This window comes from Eulemur rufifrons, chromosome 10 (genome assembly GCF_041146395.1).
Source record: "Eulemur rufifrons isolate Redbay chromosome 10, OSU_ERuf_1, whole genome shotgun sequence".
Taxonomy (NCBI): Eukaryota; Metazoa; Chordata; class Mammalia; order Primates; family Lemuridae; genus Eulemur; species Eulemur rufifrons.
In genome coordinates, this window is record NC_090992.1 from 27,867,411 (window position 1) to 27,885,059 (window position 17,649).

Below are 17,649 nucleotides of genomic sequence, written 5' to 3' on the forward strand. Positions count from 1 at the left end.
TTAGCAATTTTTTGGTCCTTTATCCCCATCCAAGTAATTTTATCTCTAATCTCTCCCCTATCTCCACAGAAGTCCAAGCCACCATCCCATTACCCAGATGACTGCACTCGCCTCTCCCAATGTTTCTCTTAATCTGCTCTTATTACTAATTCTCTATTCTTCAGCTGGCAGTGGCTATTCTAAATTGCAAATCAGACTTCATCAATTCCCTGTTTAAAAACCTTATAGTAGTTTCCCATTGTTCTTGGATAAAAATCTTCAAGGTGGTTTACAAGGCCCAGCCTGGTCCCAGCCTTACCTCTTGGCCTCCTGTCCAGACAGGCTCATCCTTGCTTCTAAATTCCAGCCGCATTGGTCTCGTAGCTGCTGGAACTCACCAAGTTCTCTTGTCACCTCAGGGGTTTTGTCCATGTTGTTCCTCTGCCTGGTTCAGTCTAACTCATCTTTTAGACATCAGCTTCAATGTCCCTTCTCTAAAAAACTGTCCCTTAACCTCAGCCTCAACATCAGTGTCTTGTACTTTATAGCTCACAAATTGTGTGACTCATTCACTGTTTGGCAACACAGATTATAAACTCTAATGGTGGAGATTATGTCTTCCATGTATTTACAGCATCTAGTATTTAGTAGGCACTTAATGGAAATTTGTTGACTGAATGAACTAGGAAATGGCAAGAATAATCACTGATAGGTTGGACTAAAAGGGCTCTAAATTGAACTCTATATTCACACCAGTACTAGCTGACAGCTAGGCTTGTGGTTGGTATTCAACCTGACTGAGTTAGCAGAACACTGGAATTCAAGAACATCTGGCAGTAAATGTAGGATTGAATTATACTCTGAGTTATTCTCTTGGTTATCCTACGGCACCATCCCTTTCTGAAAATAACCACTTCAACACAGGTGAAGTTCTTACCAGTTCTAACAGACCTGAGCTCTTTTAGCACCACTCTGATAAGCTGTCTCTTACTTTCCCATGCAATGACCACACTGAGTTCCTCAACCCTTTATCTCAGCATTTCTCCCGACATGTAAATCTGCCCTCAATTATAGAAAAGATAAACGGCCTATTTTAATTCTAACTTAGGACATCTAACTTAGGGATCACATTCACCAGCATGCCAAGGCACCCTGGCTCAGAGCCACTGACCATGCTGCTTTCACGTAGCTTACAGTGCTAAGTCTCTTCCTATGTGTGAACCTCCCGGTCAAAATCCTCTGTCTGCTCCTGTATCTGACTTTTTACAACCTCATTTTTGTGCCAATAGAAAAGGCACAAAGTCCCGAGCCAAGTCTAGTATATCTGAAGTTCAAGTTGCATAAAAGAATCCCACTAATTAACAAGCTAATCCACCATACATAATACAATGGCCCCAGGAAATAAACTGATTTCTGATTTCCTAGAAGGGCCCCACAATCAGCAGAGGGTATAACATGCAAAGACAATTCCATCTGCACAGGTGCTCATTAAAAGTTTCCTACCAAGTGAGAGATTTTGTATGCAAGCCAACTTGGCAACAATGGAGGCAAGACGCTCTCATGTCATTGACCATCTTCCAGATGTCTTCTTCCTTCCGGAGCCAGCAATTCATAGCCATGAAAGACCAAACCTTCATGCCAGTGGTTAAAAAGAAATCTTTATTTTACAAAATTAAAAACATAAATAATATTTACAAGCATCTTAAATACCAGCTTATAATACTTGACATCTTTGAATCATTTCAAATTGACTTTTCCATAAGCTTTTAAAATGCAAGACTATTCATCCACTTCAGTGAGTTACCGGTTTTATTTCTACCATTCCAAAGGGGTTTTTGGTTTTTTGAAATTTCCCATACTGTAGTCATTCAAAAAAACACAGTGTACTTTTTAAATGACTACTAGCTTTAAAAAAAAAAAAAGTCCTGAGCTTCTTACTGCAGTTGTGGGATAGTACTCCAAGGGAATGCTATAAACCAAACTCCTTTATTGCCCTGTTTACATGTAACCACTCTAACTTTTTAAAGACTCACATTCCCAGTACTCACATTAATCCATCTCCCAAACTTCTCATGTTTGCTGGAAGAAAAAGCAGGGAAAATGGAAGACAGGTGGGAGAATACAGGTGATCATCTGAAATCACATCACTGAAAACAACAGACTTATGACCCCAAAATCTGATCTTATTGGTTTCCTTCAGGATCAAATCCAGGATACTTTATTACATGAAAACTTTAAATGATTTCAGATGATGCATGTGTGACAGCATATCTCAGTGGCACAGTGGGACACAGACTTCTTAAAGACACTTCAGTGGTCAGCTTAATACCCACTCTGGAGTTTCTCATAAATGAAGGGTAGACAGATTCAGAATTGTTTGCTTTTAAGAAAAGTTTCATTATCTAGTCTTCAAATTTCAGCACCAAGCAATTCATTTCCATATAGTAATACATGAAGAAAGACTACCAAAGTGTGAGGAAAGCAACTGTCCTCCAGAAGGGTGAGAAAAGGAAAGGAAGACTCAGTATCTATAATCCATTACACAATTACACCATTTTGTTCCATTTTCCCTGGAAGCCCTCAGCTCAGCTGAGAATCATAGCAAGAATCTTCATCATCAGAGATTAGCAACAAATTTAAAAGAAAAAGAATGACAACAGGTAAGAGTTATATACATTTTACTAGTTTGTTTCAGACTTGTCCTGTATATTTAAAAAGTTGTCAAATGAGCCATGGATGCTGGTGGCAGGAGGCAACCGGAGAGGAGAGGCTCGGGGATGAGGAACAGGGAAGACTTGTTTACAAATTCAGAGCAAACTCCCCTCTTCTGGATCTAAAATAAAGACATCTTTTGTCTTCAGTAAAACAAAAGTCTTTCTGCTCGATGCAGACGGTAGGTACAGTTTGCTCAAAAGAAGCATTTTTTTCTTAGGAAAGAAGATGAGTACACAGTCAGCACAGTAAGCACCACTCTGGGATCAGGCCCACCCTGCAGAGCCCGCCACCATCACTGCTGTATGTTGTTGATAATCGCCAGGATGCTCATCTTCTCCTGGGCAGAGTCCACATCCTCATTCTGCTTCTGGACCACTCCTGTGCCTAAACCATAGAGCCGCCCACAGTACTTGGCATCATCAATACTGTCCTCAAAAAACAACTGCAGAACGGGTCAGAGAACCATGGTGAGAATCATGCCAGGAGTGACGCCAAGTACAAACACTACTACATCAGCACCTCCCACCTCTCTTCAAGCTCTGAAAATCTAGCAAACTAGAAAGAAACTAACTTAGCAAAGAAAGGCTCCAAACTTTCCTATACATGATATTTTCACACTCCTTTCTCTAAAGGGGAAAGGCTCTCCTTTCTGAACAGACTTTTGCTTTCCATGAATTTTTTGACTGAATCCCTGTGCTGCCGCTGCTTACTACAACTGCCCCCTTCTCTTTAACAGGCAGGACAACGGTCAAGAGCTTGGGCTCTGGACTCCGACTGACGCATTCTGTGACCTTAACAAAGTTACGCGAACTTTTTTTAAGCCATGGTTCCCAGTCTATAACATGGGATAATATAATAATACGATTACTTTGAGCAGTGAAATAATAGACATTAGGCACTTACAGCAGGGTATCTCAACCGTGGTGCTACTGGGGCAGGATAATTCTTTATGTGAGGGGGCTGTCCAGTATATCACAGGCTGTTGAGCAACATTCCTGGCCAGCAGCAGCACAACACGCTCCCACACCAGATTGTGACAACCAAAAATGTCTCCAGACATTACAAAATGTACCCTGGCAAAATCATCCCCAGTTGAGAACTACTGACCTAGAACATTTTCCAGCACATGGTATTGGTAACAGCTGTGGTTCATAATTAAGAGTAACAAAGAGGAAACATACTATCCCTCTCCACATTCTTGGCTCTGAAAAGGAGATCCATGTCTCTGTTATCAGTTAGTGAGATTTGTTCCTCAAAGTGTCAATAAAATCACCATTTTAATTTTTCAAAGTAGCTTCTCACTCCCTCTACCTCTTCAAATACATTTTAAAACCTGAGTGTGTGAGTAAAGAAACTCACTACCGAGTCATTTCACTAATGAGTTATAATAAATGCAATATGATATTTAATAATTAACAGAATTTAGCATAACATAAATGGGTGGTCTAACAAATGTATTCCTATTATAGAAATCAGAGGCCAGGCACAGTGGCACATGCCTGTAATCCTAATACTTTGGGAGGCTGAGGTGGGATGATTGCTTGAGGCCAGGAGTTCAAGACCAGCCTGGGCAACATAACATGACACCTCTCTATAAAAAATTTTTAAAAAGTAGCCAGCCGTGGTGGCTTACACCTATAATCCCAGCAACTCAGGAGGCTGAGGCAGGAGGACTGCTTGAGCCCAGGAGTTCAAGGTTACAGCGAGCTATGACTGTGCCACTGCACTGCAGCCTGTGCACACTCCACCCTGGGTGACAGAGTGAGATCCCATTTCAAAAAAAGAAAAGAAATCAGAAGAAAAGCAAATAGCAAATAGTTGAAAAGACGAGAGTTGCTAGGAATACCAAGTACACTTCTGGATGTGGGTATGCTCAAGAATACTTGGGTATTCTAAAGTGGCTTCCACTTCAGAAAGCTGCTTTTGCCTCTCAAACTACATTTGATATGATGAACACCGTAACAAACAAACAAACAAAAAACAAATGCTTTCAAAGTGACCATGAACTTCTAAAAGAAACTATAAATGTTCAACAAACTTCAGCCCACAAAGATCACCCACCTCCTTAGCCTTCAGCAAGTAGCAGAGAGGCCCTCGCATTCGAGGAAGCTTACCTCTTTCATCCTGAAGAACGCCATTCCTGTCAGCAGCGAGTCTGATCCTGCCTGGTGCTGCCTTCCGATTCTCTGCAAATCCAACTGATCAGCTACTTCCTGAAGACCTCCCTGGAGATGTAGGAAAACAAAGATAATATTACAGACCCAACATACCTCCACTGGAGTCAACTAAGTCCATTCGTAAGTTCACTTAATTCTGATGGCAAGGAGTGGGAACAAGCCATTTACTTAATAGGCCTTAACATCCCCTTTTTACCCCTTAACTCTTCTTCCCTTTTTCCAAATGATACACTGTGTTACAGTCTACTTTTTGTTCCTTTCTTTTCTATACTGTTAATTTTGCCACACCTCTGCCTTTAAAATCAAAACTACTGAAAAACAAGGTTAAGGAAATAGTAAATGTCAATCCAATCCTAGACAGTAAACCCTTATGTCAATAATTTGAGTAGTGAGTTCTTAAACTTTCTAGGGTTAAGAGCCCCCCTGATAGCCAGGTGCAGTGGCGCATGCCTATAGTCTCAGTTTTCAGAAGGCTGAGGCAGGAGGATCACTTGAGCCCACGAGTTCAAGGCCAGCCTGAGCAACATAGCAAGAGCAAATGAACCCCTCCGTTGAAAATCTGGTACACTACAGTAGACCCCATCCCTAACAAATTGCACATATATCTCATGCTGCTAACTATGTTCACAGGCCTCAAGTGAAGAATACCTGCCTTACAATAAGAGGAGCAGAGGGCTTCCTGGTTAAAGTTACCAACCACACAAACACCTGTGCAAATCAGCTCTCTATTAACACCTGCCTAGCCCATCACTGATGCCTAGCAGGCACTCAAGAATGTATGCTGAACACAGAGTGATAAAGCAAAATAAGCCTGCTTTTTTGGTCTTTTCTTTTTTTTTTTGTTACTGGTATTAAGAAACATATTGCATACCTTAAGATTTTTGCAACTCTTCATCAGGTATTTCACATCATAAATTGATGGGAAGAAAAGGTTCAGAATATGAAAGAATTCATGTTCCTCTTCTGGCAAACGAGAATCCGTAAGCAATTTTACCATGTAGCCGAAATCATAGCCACTACAAGGGAAGAATGAAGCATGGAGGTAAACAAGCAGCAGTTACCAGGCCCCAGCGTGAAACCACTTTATTTCTCAAAGCTTATGACAATACTTTGTGTTAGGGACTTTTAGTTTTCCAGAGCAGTTTATCCTATTGTAATCTGAACTTTCTATTAAATACAAGACTAATGTGGGAGATCTGTAAGAGAAACCAAGGGTTTTTTTTTTTTTTTTTTTTTTTTTTTTGAGACAGAGTCTCACTCTGTTGCCCAGGCTAGAGTGAGTGCCGTGGCGTCAGCCCAGCTCACAGCAACCTCAAACTCCTGAGCTCAAGCGATCCTCCTGTCTCAGCCTCCCGAGTAGCTGGGACTACAGGCATGAGCCACCATGCCCGGCTAATTTTTTCTATATATATTTTTAGCTGTCCATATAATTTCTTTCTATTTTTTAGTAGAGATGGGGTCTCGCTCTTGCTCAGGCTGGTCTCGAACTCCTGAGCTCAAACGATCCGCCCACCTCGGCCTCCCAGAGTGCTGGGATTACAGGCGTGAGCCACCACGCCCGGCCCGAAACCAAGGGTTTATAAATGTGAATTTGATTTGTCAAAAATCCAGAAGTACAGAAAAGGTAAAATAACATCTCCTAAGAGGAATCAGGCTTTCAATTACCTGGGAAACTCCAGGACAGCCATTTAAAAGACAAACAAGTGCCACAACCCTTTCCACCCTCCCTATTTCCACTTGGAGTTAAAGTATACCCACTGATGGCCACAGGATAGAGCCCAATACTGTGTGACCCAAACCAGTATGAGCACCAAAGTATTTTCTGAAAAACTAAAACACAACTTAAATTTAAGTTAAAACTTAAATTTCATCTTCTAACTGCTACTGATGACTAGAATAGAGCCAACTGCACTGCAAAAATGACTAATGATTCAATTCCCTGCTCCAGCGTTGCCAAAGCAAGAAAGACACATATTCTCTGGGACTGACCTGTGAAATGACAGCCATTTGACATTGTCACAGAGAACCACTCCTGATGTCATAAGCAGCTCTGCAAAGTGCAATGTGTCAATCCCTTCCTCTTCATGCTTCTGAAACTGCAGTCCTGAGTTAGCAAGGAGATCTATGGAATCCTGGGAGTACATGTCCTCTCTAAAAAACAAAGTGTTCACTTATTAGCTGGTGGATAATCAAACAGAAGTAGTGGGCAAGAATATTACCATTACCTTACAATTATAGCACAAGTATCTTGAAATGCTTTTCATAATTAAGAACAGGTCAGTTCATTCTTTCTAGCATTTCAGCAAGCAAGCAAAGATCATCTTACTTCTGTGACAGATGGAAAATGGGATCCCCCCCCGACTAAATTTTCTAATTATAAAAAAATCCACATTTACTCATTATTTTTAAAAACAAAACCAACACAAAAATATTAAAAATAGCAAAAGATGAAAAAAATTAATGTTCTTATAATGCTACCCCACAGATTTAACAGTTTATAGGTTCTTCCAGACTATTTTCTCTATCTACACATACACACCTATAACCCTACATCTATACATCATTGACCATCTTTCCAGATCCATACTCATAACACATCCTTTGTAACTCTGGCATAATACTCCATTGTAAAGATACATCCATTAATTTAACCACGGAAATATAATATCACGTAACACAAAAGCAGGGAAATAAGCTAAAGAACTCTTTTTCCACTAGATTTTCATTTGCTTGGGTTAGACAATCAGAAAGAAAACCATTACAATCTTAACTTTTTTCCATGAAATTAAAAATCAATGTTGGCTGGGCACAGTGGCTCACACCTGTAATACTAGCACTTTGGGAGGCCAAGGCAGGAGGACCGATTAAGGCCAGAAGTTCAAGACCACAGCCTGGGAAACAAAACAAGACCCCATTTCTACAAAACATTTAAAAATTAGCCAGGCATGGTGATGTGGGCCTGTAGTCCCAGCTACCTAGAAGGCTGAGGTAGGAGGATCTCTTCTTGAGCCCAGGAGTTCAAGGCTAGCCTCATCAATAGTAAGACCCTTTTTAAAAAAAAAAAAATAGTGTAGAAACAGAAGGTGGAATGGTGGTTACAAAAAGCTAGGAGAGAGAGAAAAGGGGAGCTGTTTAATGGGTACAGTTTTACAAGATTAAAAAGTTCTAGAAATCTTTCATAACAATGTGAATTTTTTAACACTATTGAACTATACACTTTAAAACAATTAAGATGGTAAATGTTATATTTTTTACCAAAATTTCTTTAAATTACATCAAAATTTGCCTATTATCAGATAGGCTTCAGATTCAACTGCCCTTTATAAACACCTATTTTATATCATACTTCTATTATGATAGGTTCTAAAAACCCTGTTTTATAGATAAGAAAACTGAATTACAGAAGGTGAAATGACTGACCCAAAATCACCAGCTAAGCAATGACAGATCTACAATTTAAACACTCATCTCATAACTACAAGTAGAGACTAGACTTTTTTATTATTTTAAACTGCTTTAAAATATAATTCACTCAAATACCAAACAATTGACTCATTTAAAGTTTATGATTCAGAAATTTTTAGTATAGTCACATAGTTATGCAGCCATCACAATTAATTATGGAACATTTTTATCATCTTGAAAAGCAATCCAATATCCATTAAGCAGTCACTTCCCATTACCCCCAATCCCTCCCTATCCCCTACTCTAAATAACCACTAATCTATTTTGTATAGATATACCTATTCTGGGCATTTCTTATAAGTGGAATCATACTATATATGTCATCTGGCTTCTTTCCCGTAGCACAATGTTTTCAAGGTTCATCATCTGTAGCCTGTATCAGTACTTCGTTCTTTTCTATCGCCCCATAACATGCCATTGCATGGATATACCGCATTTTATCTATCCATTCACCAGTGCATGGACATTTGAATTATTTCTACTTTGGGGCTATTATGAATAATGCTGCTATGAAAACTCATGTGCAAGTTTTTACATGGACATATGTTTCATTTCTCTTAAGTACATGTATGCCTAGGGTGGAACTGCTAGGTCACATGGAGCTCTATGTTTAACCTTTTGAAGAAGTGCAAAACTATTTTCTAAAATTTCCCAAAAAATTCTATATTCCCAGCAGCAACGTATGGAGGTTCCAATTTCTCCACACTCTCACCAACATTTGTTATCGTGTCTTTCTGGCCATAGCCATTCTAATAGGTGTGAAGTGGTATCTCAATGTGGTTTTGATTTGCATTTCCCTAATGACTAATAATGCTGAGCATCTTTTCATGTGCTTATGGGCCATTTGTATATCATCTCTCAAGAAATGTCTATTCAGGCCAGGCGTGGTGGCTCACGCCTGTAATCCTAGCACTCTGGGAGGCCGAGGCAGGTGGATCGCTCGAGGTCAGGAGTTTGAGACCAGCCTGAGCACGAGTGAGACCCCCGTCTCTACTAAAAAATAGAAAGAAATTATCTGGCCAACTAAAATATATATAGAAAAAAATTAGCCGGGCATAGTGGCGCATGCCTGTAGTCCTAGCTACTCGGGAGGCTGAGGCAGTAGGATCACTTAAGCTCAGGAGTTTGAGGTTGCTGTGAGCTAGGCTGACACCACGGCACTCACTCTAGCCCGGACAACAGAGCAAGACTCTGTCTCAAAAAAAAAAAAAAAAAAAAGAAAGAAATGCCTATTCAGGCTGGGCGCGGTGGCTCACGCCTGTAATCTTAGCATTCTGGGAGGCTGAGGCGGGCGGATCGTATGAGCTCAGGAGTTCAAGACCAGCCTGAGCAAGAGCGAGACCCCATCTCTACTAAAAATAGAAAGAAAATTAGCTGGACAACTAAAAAATATATAGAAAAAATTAGCCAGGCATGGTAGCACATGCCTGCAGTCCCAGCTACTCGGGAAGCTGAGGCAGAAGGATTGCTTGAGTCCAGGAGTCTGAGGTTGCTGTGAGCTAAGCTGACGCCACGGCACTCTAACCCAGGCAACAGAGTGAAACTCTGTCTCAAAAAAAAAAAAAAAAAAAAAAAGGAAAGAAAAGAAATGTCTATTCAGATCTTTTGCCCATAATGTAATCATTGAGCTGTAAGAGTTCTTCAAATAGAGCTTTATCTTCTTTTATTTGTATTTTACTTTTTCTGTGAACTTCATAGAGAAGGACTTTACTTTCTGAGATTTCCTATTCCATCCTCTGTTTGACTTTAACACCTACCTCGGTTCAGCAGAAACAAAACTTAAAATTAGTACAGTTAGAAATTGGTCTGCACAATGTAGTGGAACCTGAGCACAACACTGAGAGGTGTCTCAAACACTTACGTAAGGTTAAATTTGAAGTTGAACTGCCAAGTGTTGATTCCAGAAGGATATTCTCCCTTCTCATTCGTGAATGTAAGGCCCAGCTGGATAATTTTTAAAAGGTCAACATTGCACCGCAGAAGCTGATACTGGTAATCTATGGAACTACGAAATTCACCAATTGGTCGTACCACAACACCTGGAAATTCTGTGTCCTGGAAAAGGAAAAAGTCTCTCAATGTAAGATTTCACAAAATAGTGGATGTTGAATTGATAATTTATAAATAAAATTTTACCTCAATTTACAAAAGTTACATGTCAAGTCCCAAGCCTGGGCATAAAATTCTTCCTTAAAATACTGACCTTGTTGGTATCTACTAAAGAAGCACTAGAATCATGAAGCTTTGCACAACAATTTAATGATCCTAAATAAGCAGGATGTGAACAGAAGTAGCTGAGTAACTATAGGTAGATATGTAGTCAACTGAGAACATTCTAGGTTGAGAACAACATATGAATAAAAATACAAATACAAATGGAAGTGAAATAGCCATTCAGAAAAAATTATAAAGAGCCATGTTTAGCTGGAATATAAAGACTCAAACGAGATCATGGAGTTCTGAATACCAGGCTAAGGACTTAATTCAATAATTAATCTCTAAAGCAGAGTCACAAACTCCAAGCAGCTAATAATGGCAAGGAGTAAAGCGAGCTGGGCATGAAAATGGTAACAAGTAACAGGGACTAGAGAAAAACAGAGAGCACGTGCCTTTCTGCAGGAGGCTCCTAACATCACCACAACACTCATCTCCCTCTGCAGCCACTCAACGTCAGGCAGTGATGTGTACCATACACTGCCAGATCTTCCCATTTGTTTCCAGAGATGCCAGAAATCTGGAATTTAAGTGAGGTCTCTTGATTTTTAAATGCTGGCAACAAATTTTTTAAAACATTGTACAAATTCACCATATCTGTGGAATAGATGTGCCCTACAGGCTGACATAACTTCTGCTTCAAAGACTTAAACACAGTAACGCTGCAAAAAAATCTAAGCGCTAGAGGTCCTATCTTTCTCAGAGGCACTGGCTACCTTGATGTTCCATAAACACAACACAAACTTTCATCAAGTTTATTTTACCATGGCTTTAGTGAAATATGATGATTTCTTTTCAAAATCTCATATTAAACATTCCCTAATCCCCTACAAGGTAAATCAAGCTGGGCATGTTGCCGTGAGCCTGTATCCCAGCGACTTGGGAGGCTGAGGCACTTGAGCCCAGGAGTTCAAAGCTGCCGTGCAATATGGTTGTGCCTGTGAATATCCACTGCACTCCAGCTTGGACAACATAGCAAGACCCTCATCTCTAAAAATAAAAAAATAAAAAGAGGGCGAGTTAAATAGAGTAGAGCTCCTTACCATGGCAATATAACTGTAACTGAGGACTATTTCTCGGATCTTCCGCATCTCTTCTTCTAGATTGCTGGCCCATACTTCACAGATAACCTGGCTATTCTCCACAAGTGCTGCAGGCATCCTGAAGAAACCTGAGAAGTCGCTTTCAGCTAACTAGTTTTGGAGGACAAGCCAGACAGTGTTTGATCTAGATTCAAAAACATATTTTGAAATCACGTAAGTTTACACACTGGCATAAGACATGAACAAAACATTGACATCAAAATAATAATTTACCATAACTTCATCAGTTTGCTAAAACATTAAGATCATTATATTTATTCTCCATTTTACATGATAGGGAAACCTACTTTGTCAAAACACACACACACACACACACACACACACACTTCTTTCCTGAAGAAACTAAAGTTACTGAAGAAACCTTTGCCCATGAAGCCCTCTAGCAAAGTGAAACCACGACCCTAAACCAGTTTTTCATCCCTCTGCAGACTATCCAAAGACTAAAACAGTGCCGCTACCACAAACGTGCCTTTAACCACGACTTTCACATCACAGATACCAAATCTTGGAAACATTCCTAATGGAATCACTTCAGCCATTTTAAATGTACCTGGGATCTCCAAAAGCCTGAAAGAATGTCGACCTGATCTCTCACACTCAAGTCTTTCCACCATATCGTGAATATCGGCATGGGGCTCTCCTTTTGATCCCCCTAAAAAGGAAATTCTTTTTCCCCACAATGCAAAAGTCAAATACAACCAAAGGCAATTAACTAACAACATAGTGCCTCTTTAGATTTGAGCAAATGGATCACGAAGTAAGGGATTTAAGTGGTAAACACCATTCCCACTTGCTAATTTGAACCTTGATAAAATAAAGCACAATGAAAATCAGAATTTGGGTTATTAACATCTACCTTTAAACATATAATAATAAACTAAGCAATTCAACAATAAGAATAAAGCTGGCAGGTATAAATAATTCAACTAGAAACAGAATAATTCATTTTTCGGGAGAAAATTGGGGAGGGGAAAGTATTTCTAGTTAAACCTCAGAGTAATGTTGTTATCACAGCAAACTCAACATGAGGGGCTTAGTTATAAAAAGACCAAAAGCGGAGCTTATCATAAGGGTGTTTACTTCTAAGGCAACCCTACTACATGGATCCTCAACACAATAGTGGGCTCCAGTGTATGTATTTAAGGGAAAATTCCTAGAAACAGTAAAATGAATATAAGTGGTTTCCAAAGGACCAAGTAAAGAAAATCTTTGCTTTCTACTTTCAAGGTTGGGAAATGCAACAATGAGAATCTGGAACAAAACAAAATTGGCATCGAGTAGCATTATTTCTCTGAGAAATTTCTGAGAAATCTTTTGGTTTGTCAGCAACCCTTGAAGATTCCATCTAGTCAAGGTATCCTACACTTCTATAGATGTTTCTCTGAAATTATAGTTATTATGTGGTATCTCCCCAACAAATATAGGTGGGAACTTCTTAAAAGCAGAATCAATTTATTCTCCTGTTTTTGTTCTATTAAAGGCTTGTAAATGAACAAAAAAGGAAAACAGTGGAGTTCAGACTGAATTCAGACTAAATCACACTATCTGACCATAATTAAGAAAATGCTGGGGCTCAGAATATTAGTTTCTTAATTTTGCTTAAGATTTTCCCCTGCAAAAGAGCTTAAAACTATTTTCTATGCACATTTAATGTTAAATCAGTGCCACTTTCTTATTTCCCTAACTGAAATTAATGCAATTCCTCTTTGGCATCATTTTGAACACAACCATAAACTACTTTAGGAGAAGGGATAGGTATTACACTCATGGGTTTTTGAAAAATGGTTTCCATAAAAACAAAACCAACAAAAGGGACACAAGCAAAAAACACCTTTGAACTCCATTTACAAAGGGATTTGTTTCCATTAATAAAAAGCTAACCATTGTTTCCTGCAGATCACATGGGGCAGAAAAAAGGAAAAAAAAATATGAAAAGAAAAAAAAATGCAACCACTATTAAAAAGCTAATCATAGCCGGGTGTGGTGGCTCATGCCTATAATCCTAGCACTGTGGGAGACCGAGGCAGGTGGATCACTTAAGGTCAGGAGTTCAAGACCGGCCTGAGCAAGAGTGAGATCCCTGTCTCTACTAAAAATAGAAAGAAATTAGCTGGACAACTAAAAATATAGAGAAAAAATTAGCCGGGCATGGTGGCATATGCCTGTAGTCCCAGCTATTTGGGAGGCTGAGGCAGAAGGATTGCTTAAGGCCAGGAGTTTGAGGTTGCTGTGAGCTAGGCTGACGCCACAGCACTCTAGTCCGGGCAACAGAGTGAGACTCTGTCTCAAAAAAAAAAAAAAGGTAGTAATTGCTACACATATCTGACATACGGGAACCGCACAAGTCAACCACTGGCAAAAACATGTAAGAAACTATTGCACTAATAAACCCTTAGCTAGGAAATCTGTCAAGAAATAAACAATTGGCCGGGCGCGGTGGCTCACGCCTGTAATCCTAGCACTCTGGGAGGCCGAGGCGGGTGGATTGCTCAAGGTCAGGAGTTCGAGATCAGCCTGAGCAAGAGCGAGACCCCGTCTCTACTAAAAATAGAAAGAAATTATATGGACAACTAAAAATATATATATATAGAAAAATTAGCCAGGCATAGTGGTGCATGCCTGTAGTCCCAGCTACTCGGGAGGCTGAGGCAGTAGGATCGCTTGAGCCCAGGAGTTTGAGGTTGCTGTGAGCTAGGCTGACGCCACGGCACTCACTCTAGCCTGGGCAACAAAGTGAGACTCTGTCTCAAAAAAAAAAAAAAAAAAGAAAAGAAAAGAAATAAACAATAGCTTAGTCCCACCGAAAAATTAAAAAGGAATTACACCACGCATATTTAACATAGCAAGTCAAATTACTGAATATGCAGGCCACAAAAGAGAGAAAATAGCAACTTTAATACCAGCAAGTCTGCCTGCCACTTTCCACTTAGTGAGCACATGCTCCAGAATGAGCGCAAGATAGGCACCACAAACAAACTGTTCCCTTGGTTTGTCTTCTTCCTTTTAAGCTTCCTCAGGCCAAGCATCTCTCATGCATCATGACTCTAAGCTTTTCAAATATGTTTATTTGCCCACCACAGACCCTAAAGGTAACCTAATTCCTTTATCTGGTTTCAACCAAAGAAACAGTAACAAATTTCAAAGCTGAAGGAAAAACTGTGGTTGATTTAGTCGGAAACAGGATTGCAATCTCAAACTTTACACCTCCCTAGGGTATTTTTGAGGATAATTTTGATCACATGCAGTGTGTGCCTCACAGGTTGACTTAAAAACTTAACTCCCACATGAGCTACATATTGAAACTGTGCGAGAGGCAAAGGTTTTCACCAACACACACCCCTACGAATTACTGAGGTCCCTGCCCTGTGCTCACCTGCAGTGCAATCTGTTCAGATAGCTCCGGTTGACCTACCAACCGTGTAAACTTCTCCAAAACAGAGTTCCTTATTTACCCAGGAAAGCTCTGAAGAGCAATTAATGATAAAGCCACCAAAAAGTTTTCTCTGCAAGCATTCCAGATCACCAGGCCTTGCTCGGGAGAAGAACGTTAGGTTGAGCGTGGTTTTTCTGGTTTTGTTTTGTTTAAGCCTAAGCGTGCAAGGAAACAACAGGCATCACTTCCCTATTCTAGAGGATTGAACAAAGGCTTTACCGTGCATGATTTAAGATGGAAAAAGGAAGTAGCACGTTAGAAAAAAAGGCAACAGCGCCGAAGAGGGTCCTCTCTATACACAGCCGCCGCCATCCTCTGGCCCTCGCCCACCCCCAAAGAGTGTCGGAAAACACTGCCCTGGACTCAGCCGTAGTTCAAATGTTTCTTAAAACCATCCGAGTGGCCCCCGGGTCTGTGAGCTGACTCAGCCACAGCAACGACTCTGGTTCAAAAAGCCATGGGATCAGCAAAGAAAAGTTGTGGGGCCGCAAGAACTAAGGAAGCGGCGGAGAGTTAGAAGGGGGAGGCTCGCAAGGTTCCAAACTCAAGTCCGCTCTGTCTCCCGTCATCATTCTCTTCCCGTTCAGGATCATCCTTTCACTTCAAACTACACTCAGCCCTCCCCTCCTCCTTCTAACACCCCATTCTTCCTTTTTGTTTTGTTTTATTTTTTGTAAAGTAAAGATGTTAAAATTACAGACCTTAGCAACAGACAGACCTAAGTTCGAAGCCAGGCCAGGCCACGTCCTAGCTGTGTGGGCCTGCATAAATCACGTCTTTCGTGCCTCAGTCTTCCTATCACGTAAAATGGGTTTGATAATAGTATGCACCTCGGAGGACTGCAGTAGGGGTTAAACAGAATGAAGTATATAAGGTGCTTCGTAAAGTTCTGCCACATATCACTAGAACATTATTATCGTGTACTGGTGGTTATTACTACTATTCGGTGGGTTTGTTCCCCTTCTCAACACCCTGCCCCTCACTCGCCTTCCTCCCACAGGCCCCCGATGGCCTCCCACACTGTTTTATCTCACGCTCTTCTCTCCAAGAAGCACGGAGCCTCTTACCCTGACCAGCAGGGCCCGCGAAGCGCTGGCTGGCGGACTGGCGGGCTGAATCCCCGACAGCAGCAGCGGCGGCAGCGGCGGAGACGGCGGCCCCTGACCCGGAGCTCTCCTCCCTCTGCCCCGGATCCGCTCCTGGAACCGAGCGAGCCAGTGAGATGGGCGCCTTCGTGCCCAGAGCGACCTTACGTACCGCCCACAAGCAACCTGGCTGTACCACTCTATCCACCCGATCCTCCCGACTCGCCTGCTCTCTAGAGTCACTCCAGACGCGCGCGCGCGCCTGCTCATGCCCGCTCCTCCCCCTTTGCGCGCCCCGGTGACTCTGTGCGTGTTCGCTCAGCCCGGGCGCTCGCGGGGAGCAGCGCGCAGGCGCAGAAACAAAACGGCGCCGCGAAAAAGGTGGGGCGGGGCGGCCTCGAAGGACGCATGCGGAAGACGGCTCGCCCTAGGCCTTCTTCGCGCGATTAGTTGCGCTGTCTCAGTCCAAACACTGCTCGTGCTCCTCCTCCATTTCGCTTCTCCTTCCGCGCGCCCAAGGAAGGGGCGTGGCCTAGAACTAGCCACCCCCCCCGTGGGCGTGGCCCTAGAAATAGGAAAGGGCGTGGCCCGTCGGACCAAATCGCTCAAATTTCAACGCCCCCTCCTCCCTGCTTTGAGGGACTGTTAAGATCGTTGGCAGGAAAGGACTTAGGGGGAGGTTGATGGGGAGAGAGCCTGATCCCTCCTTCTGTGCTAATGCGGCCCCCTAGATTCCCTCACTTACAAAGCATCTACCTCGCGGGTTCCTTTCCGGCAAACAATTCGCTGGGGCTGGAGCAGCACCCCCAAAGCGAGTCTGGGTGACGTCCGCCGAGGCCCGCCTCCCTCCCTGCCTCACACAGCCGGGAGAGGCGCGTTGCCATAGCAACTGGCCTGCCAAGGCCTGCTCGAGTTACAAAGAGGAAGCGCTTCCAGAGGGGGATGTGCCCGCCGGGCCTTTCACGAAGCCCAGAGACCTCGGCGGACGAGCAGTGGGCCCGATACATTGTGGTTTCCAGAGCCGCGGGGTCCCGGCCTAGCCCAGGAGCTCCTGCGGCCACGCTGCCAGCCCCTTGATTCTCTTTTAATCCTGCTTGGAGAGAGGGCTCTTTGCCAGCGCCTGCCCTGGGTAGCGCGTGACCAGGCTGGGACGCGCCACAGCCTCGTGTTCTGCAGCAGTGGGGAAGAAGACAAAGCCCCGACTTCTCGCACACTGCCATCAGTTGGGGACCGCCCTCACTGTCACTCTCGCAGGCGCTCCGCCTCAGTCCCTGAGAGGACGTGGGGACGGCCCGAGCGCAGGTCTAGTCGTAGTCCCAGGTGCTTTTACTAGAAGGGGATTGTCGATAAGCCTGCGGCCAGTGTACCCCTCGTGACCGGCGAGTGGCCTTCCTACTGTTCTCTTTGCACTTTTAAACATTTCTTCCTAAGGGGATTCTCCAATATCCTACTTCCATTTGCGAGGTTGGATGCGGAGC

The 17,649-nt window shown here is 42.4% G+C and overlaps 1 protein-coding gene across 2 annotated transcripts; it reads right to left on the reverse strand.

Moving 5' to 3' along the window:
* Window positions 1-1,615: 1,615 nt before the first annotated feature.
* CNOT8 (CCR4-NOT transcription complex subunit 8) lies at window positions 1,616-16,677 on the reverse strand. 2 transcript variants are annotated; one of them, XM_069484325.1, is made up of 7 exons: window positions 16,154-16,310; window positions 11,594-11,777; window positions 10,198-10,391; window positions 6,861-7,022; window positions 5,743-5,887; window positions 4,809-4,919; window positions 1,616-3,136 (listed from the first exon to the last, which is right to left on the reverse strand). In XM_069484325.1, the coding sequence occupies exons 2-7, from the start codon at window positions 11,708-11,710 to the stop codon at window positions 2,987-2,989; spliced, it is 879 nt and encodes a 292-aa protein (XP_069340426.1). In that variant the 5' UTR covers window positions 11,711-11,777; window positions 16,154-16,310; the 3' UTR covers window positions 1,616-2,986. The 2 variants fall into 2 exon arrangements, with proteins under 2 accessions (XP_069340426.1, XP_069340427.1); XM_069484326.1 differs by lacking the exons at window positions 10,198-10,391; window positions 11,594-11,777; window positions 16,154-16,310 and adding an exon at window positions 16,398-16,677.
* Window positions 16,678-17,649: the final 972 nt, after the last annotated feature.

What these genes read in the sequence shown, in the direction of transcription:
- CNOT8 (XM_069484325.1), bottom strand. Translation starts at nt 11,710, where the DNA reads ATGCCTGCAGCACTTGTGGAGAATAGCCAGGTTATCTGTGAAGTATGG. An exon ending in GTTACAGTTATATTGCCATG is followed by an intron (nt 10,392 to 11,593) that starts GTAAGGAGCTCT and finishes TTCCTTTTCCAG; the next exon opens with GACACAGAATTTCCAGGTGT. An exon ending in CGTTCTTCAGGATGAAAGAG is followed by an intron (nt 3,137 to 4,808) that starts GTAAGCTTCCTC and finishes CCCGTTCTGCAG; the next exon opens with TTGTTTTTTGAGGACAGTAT.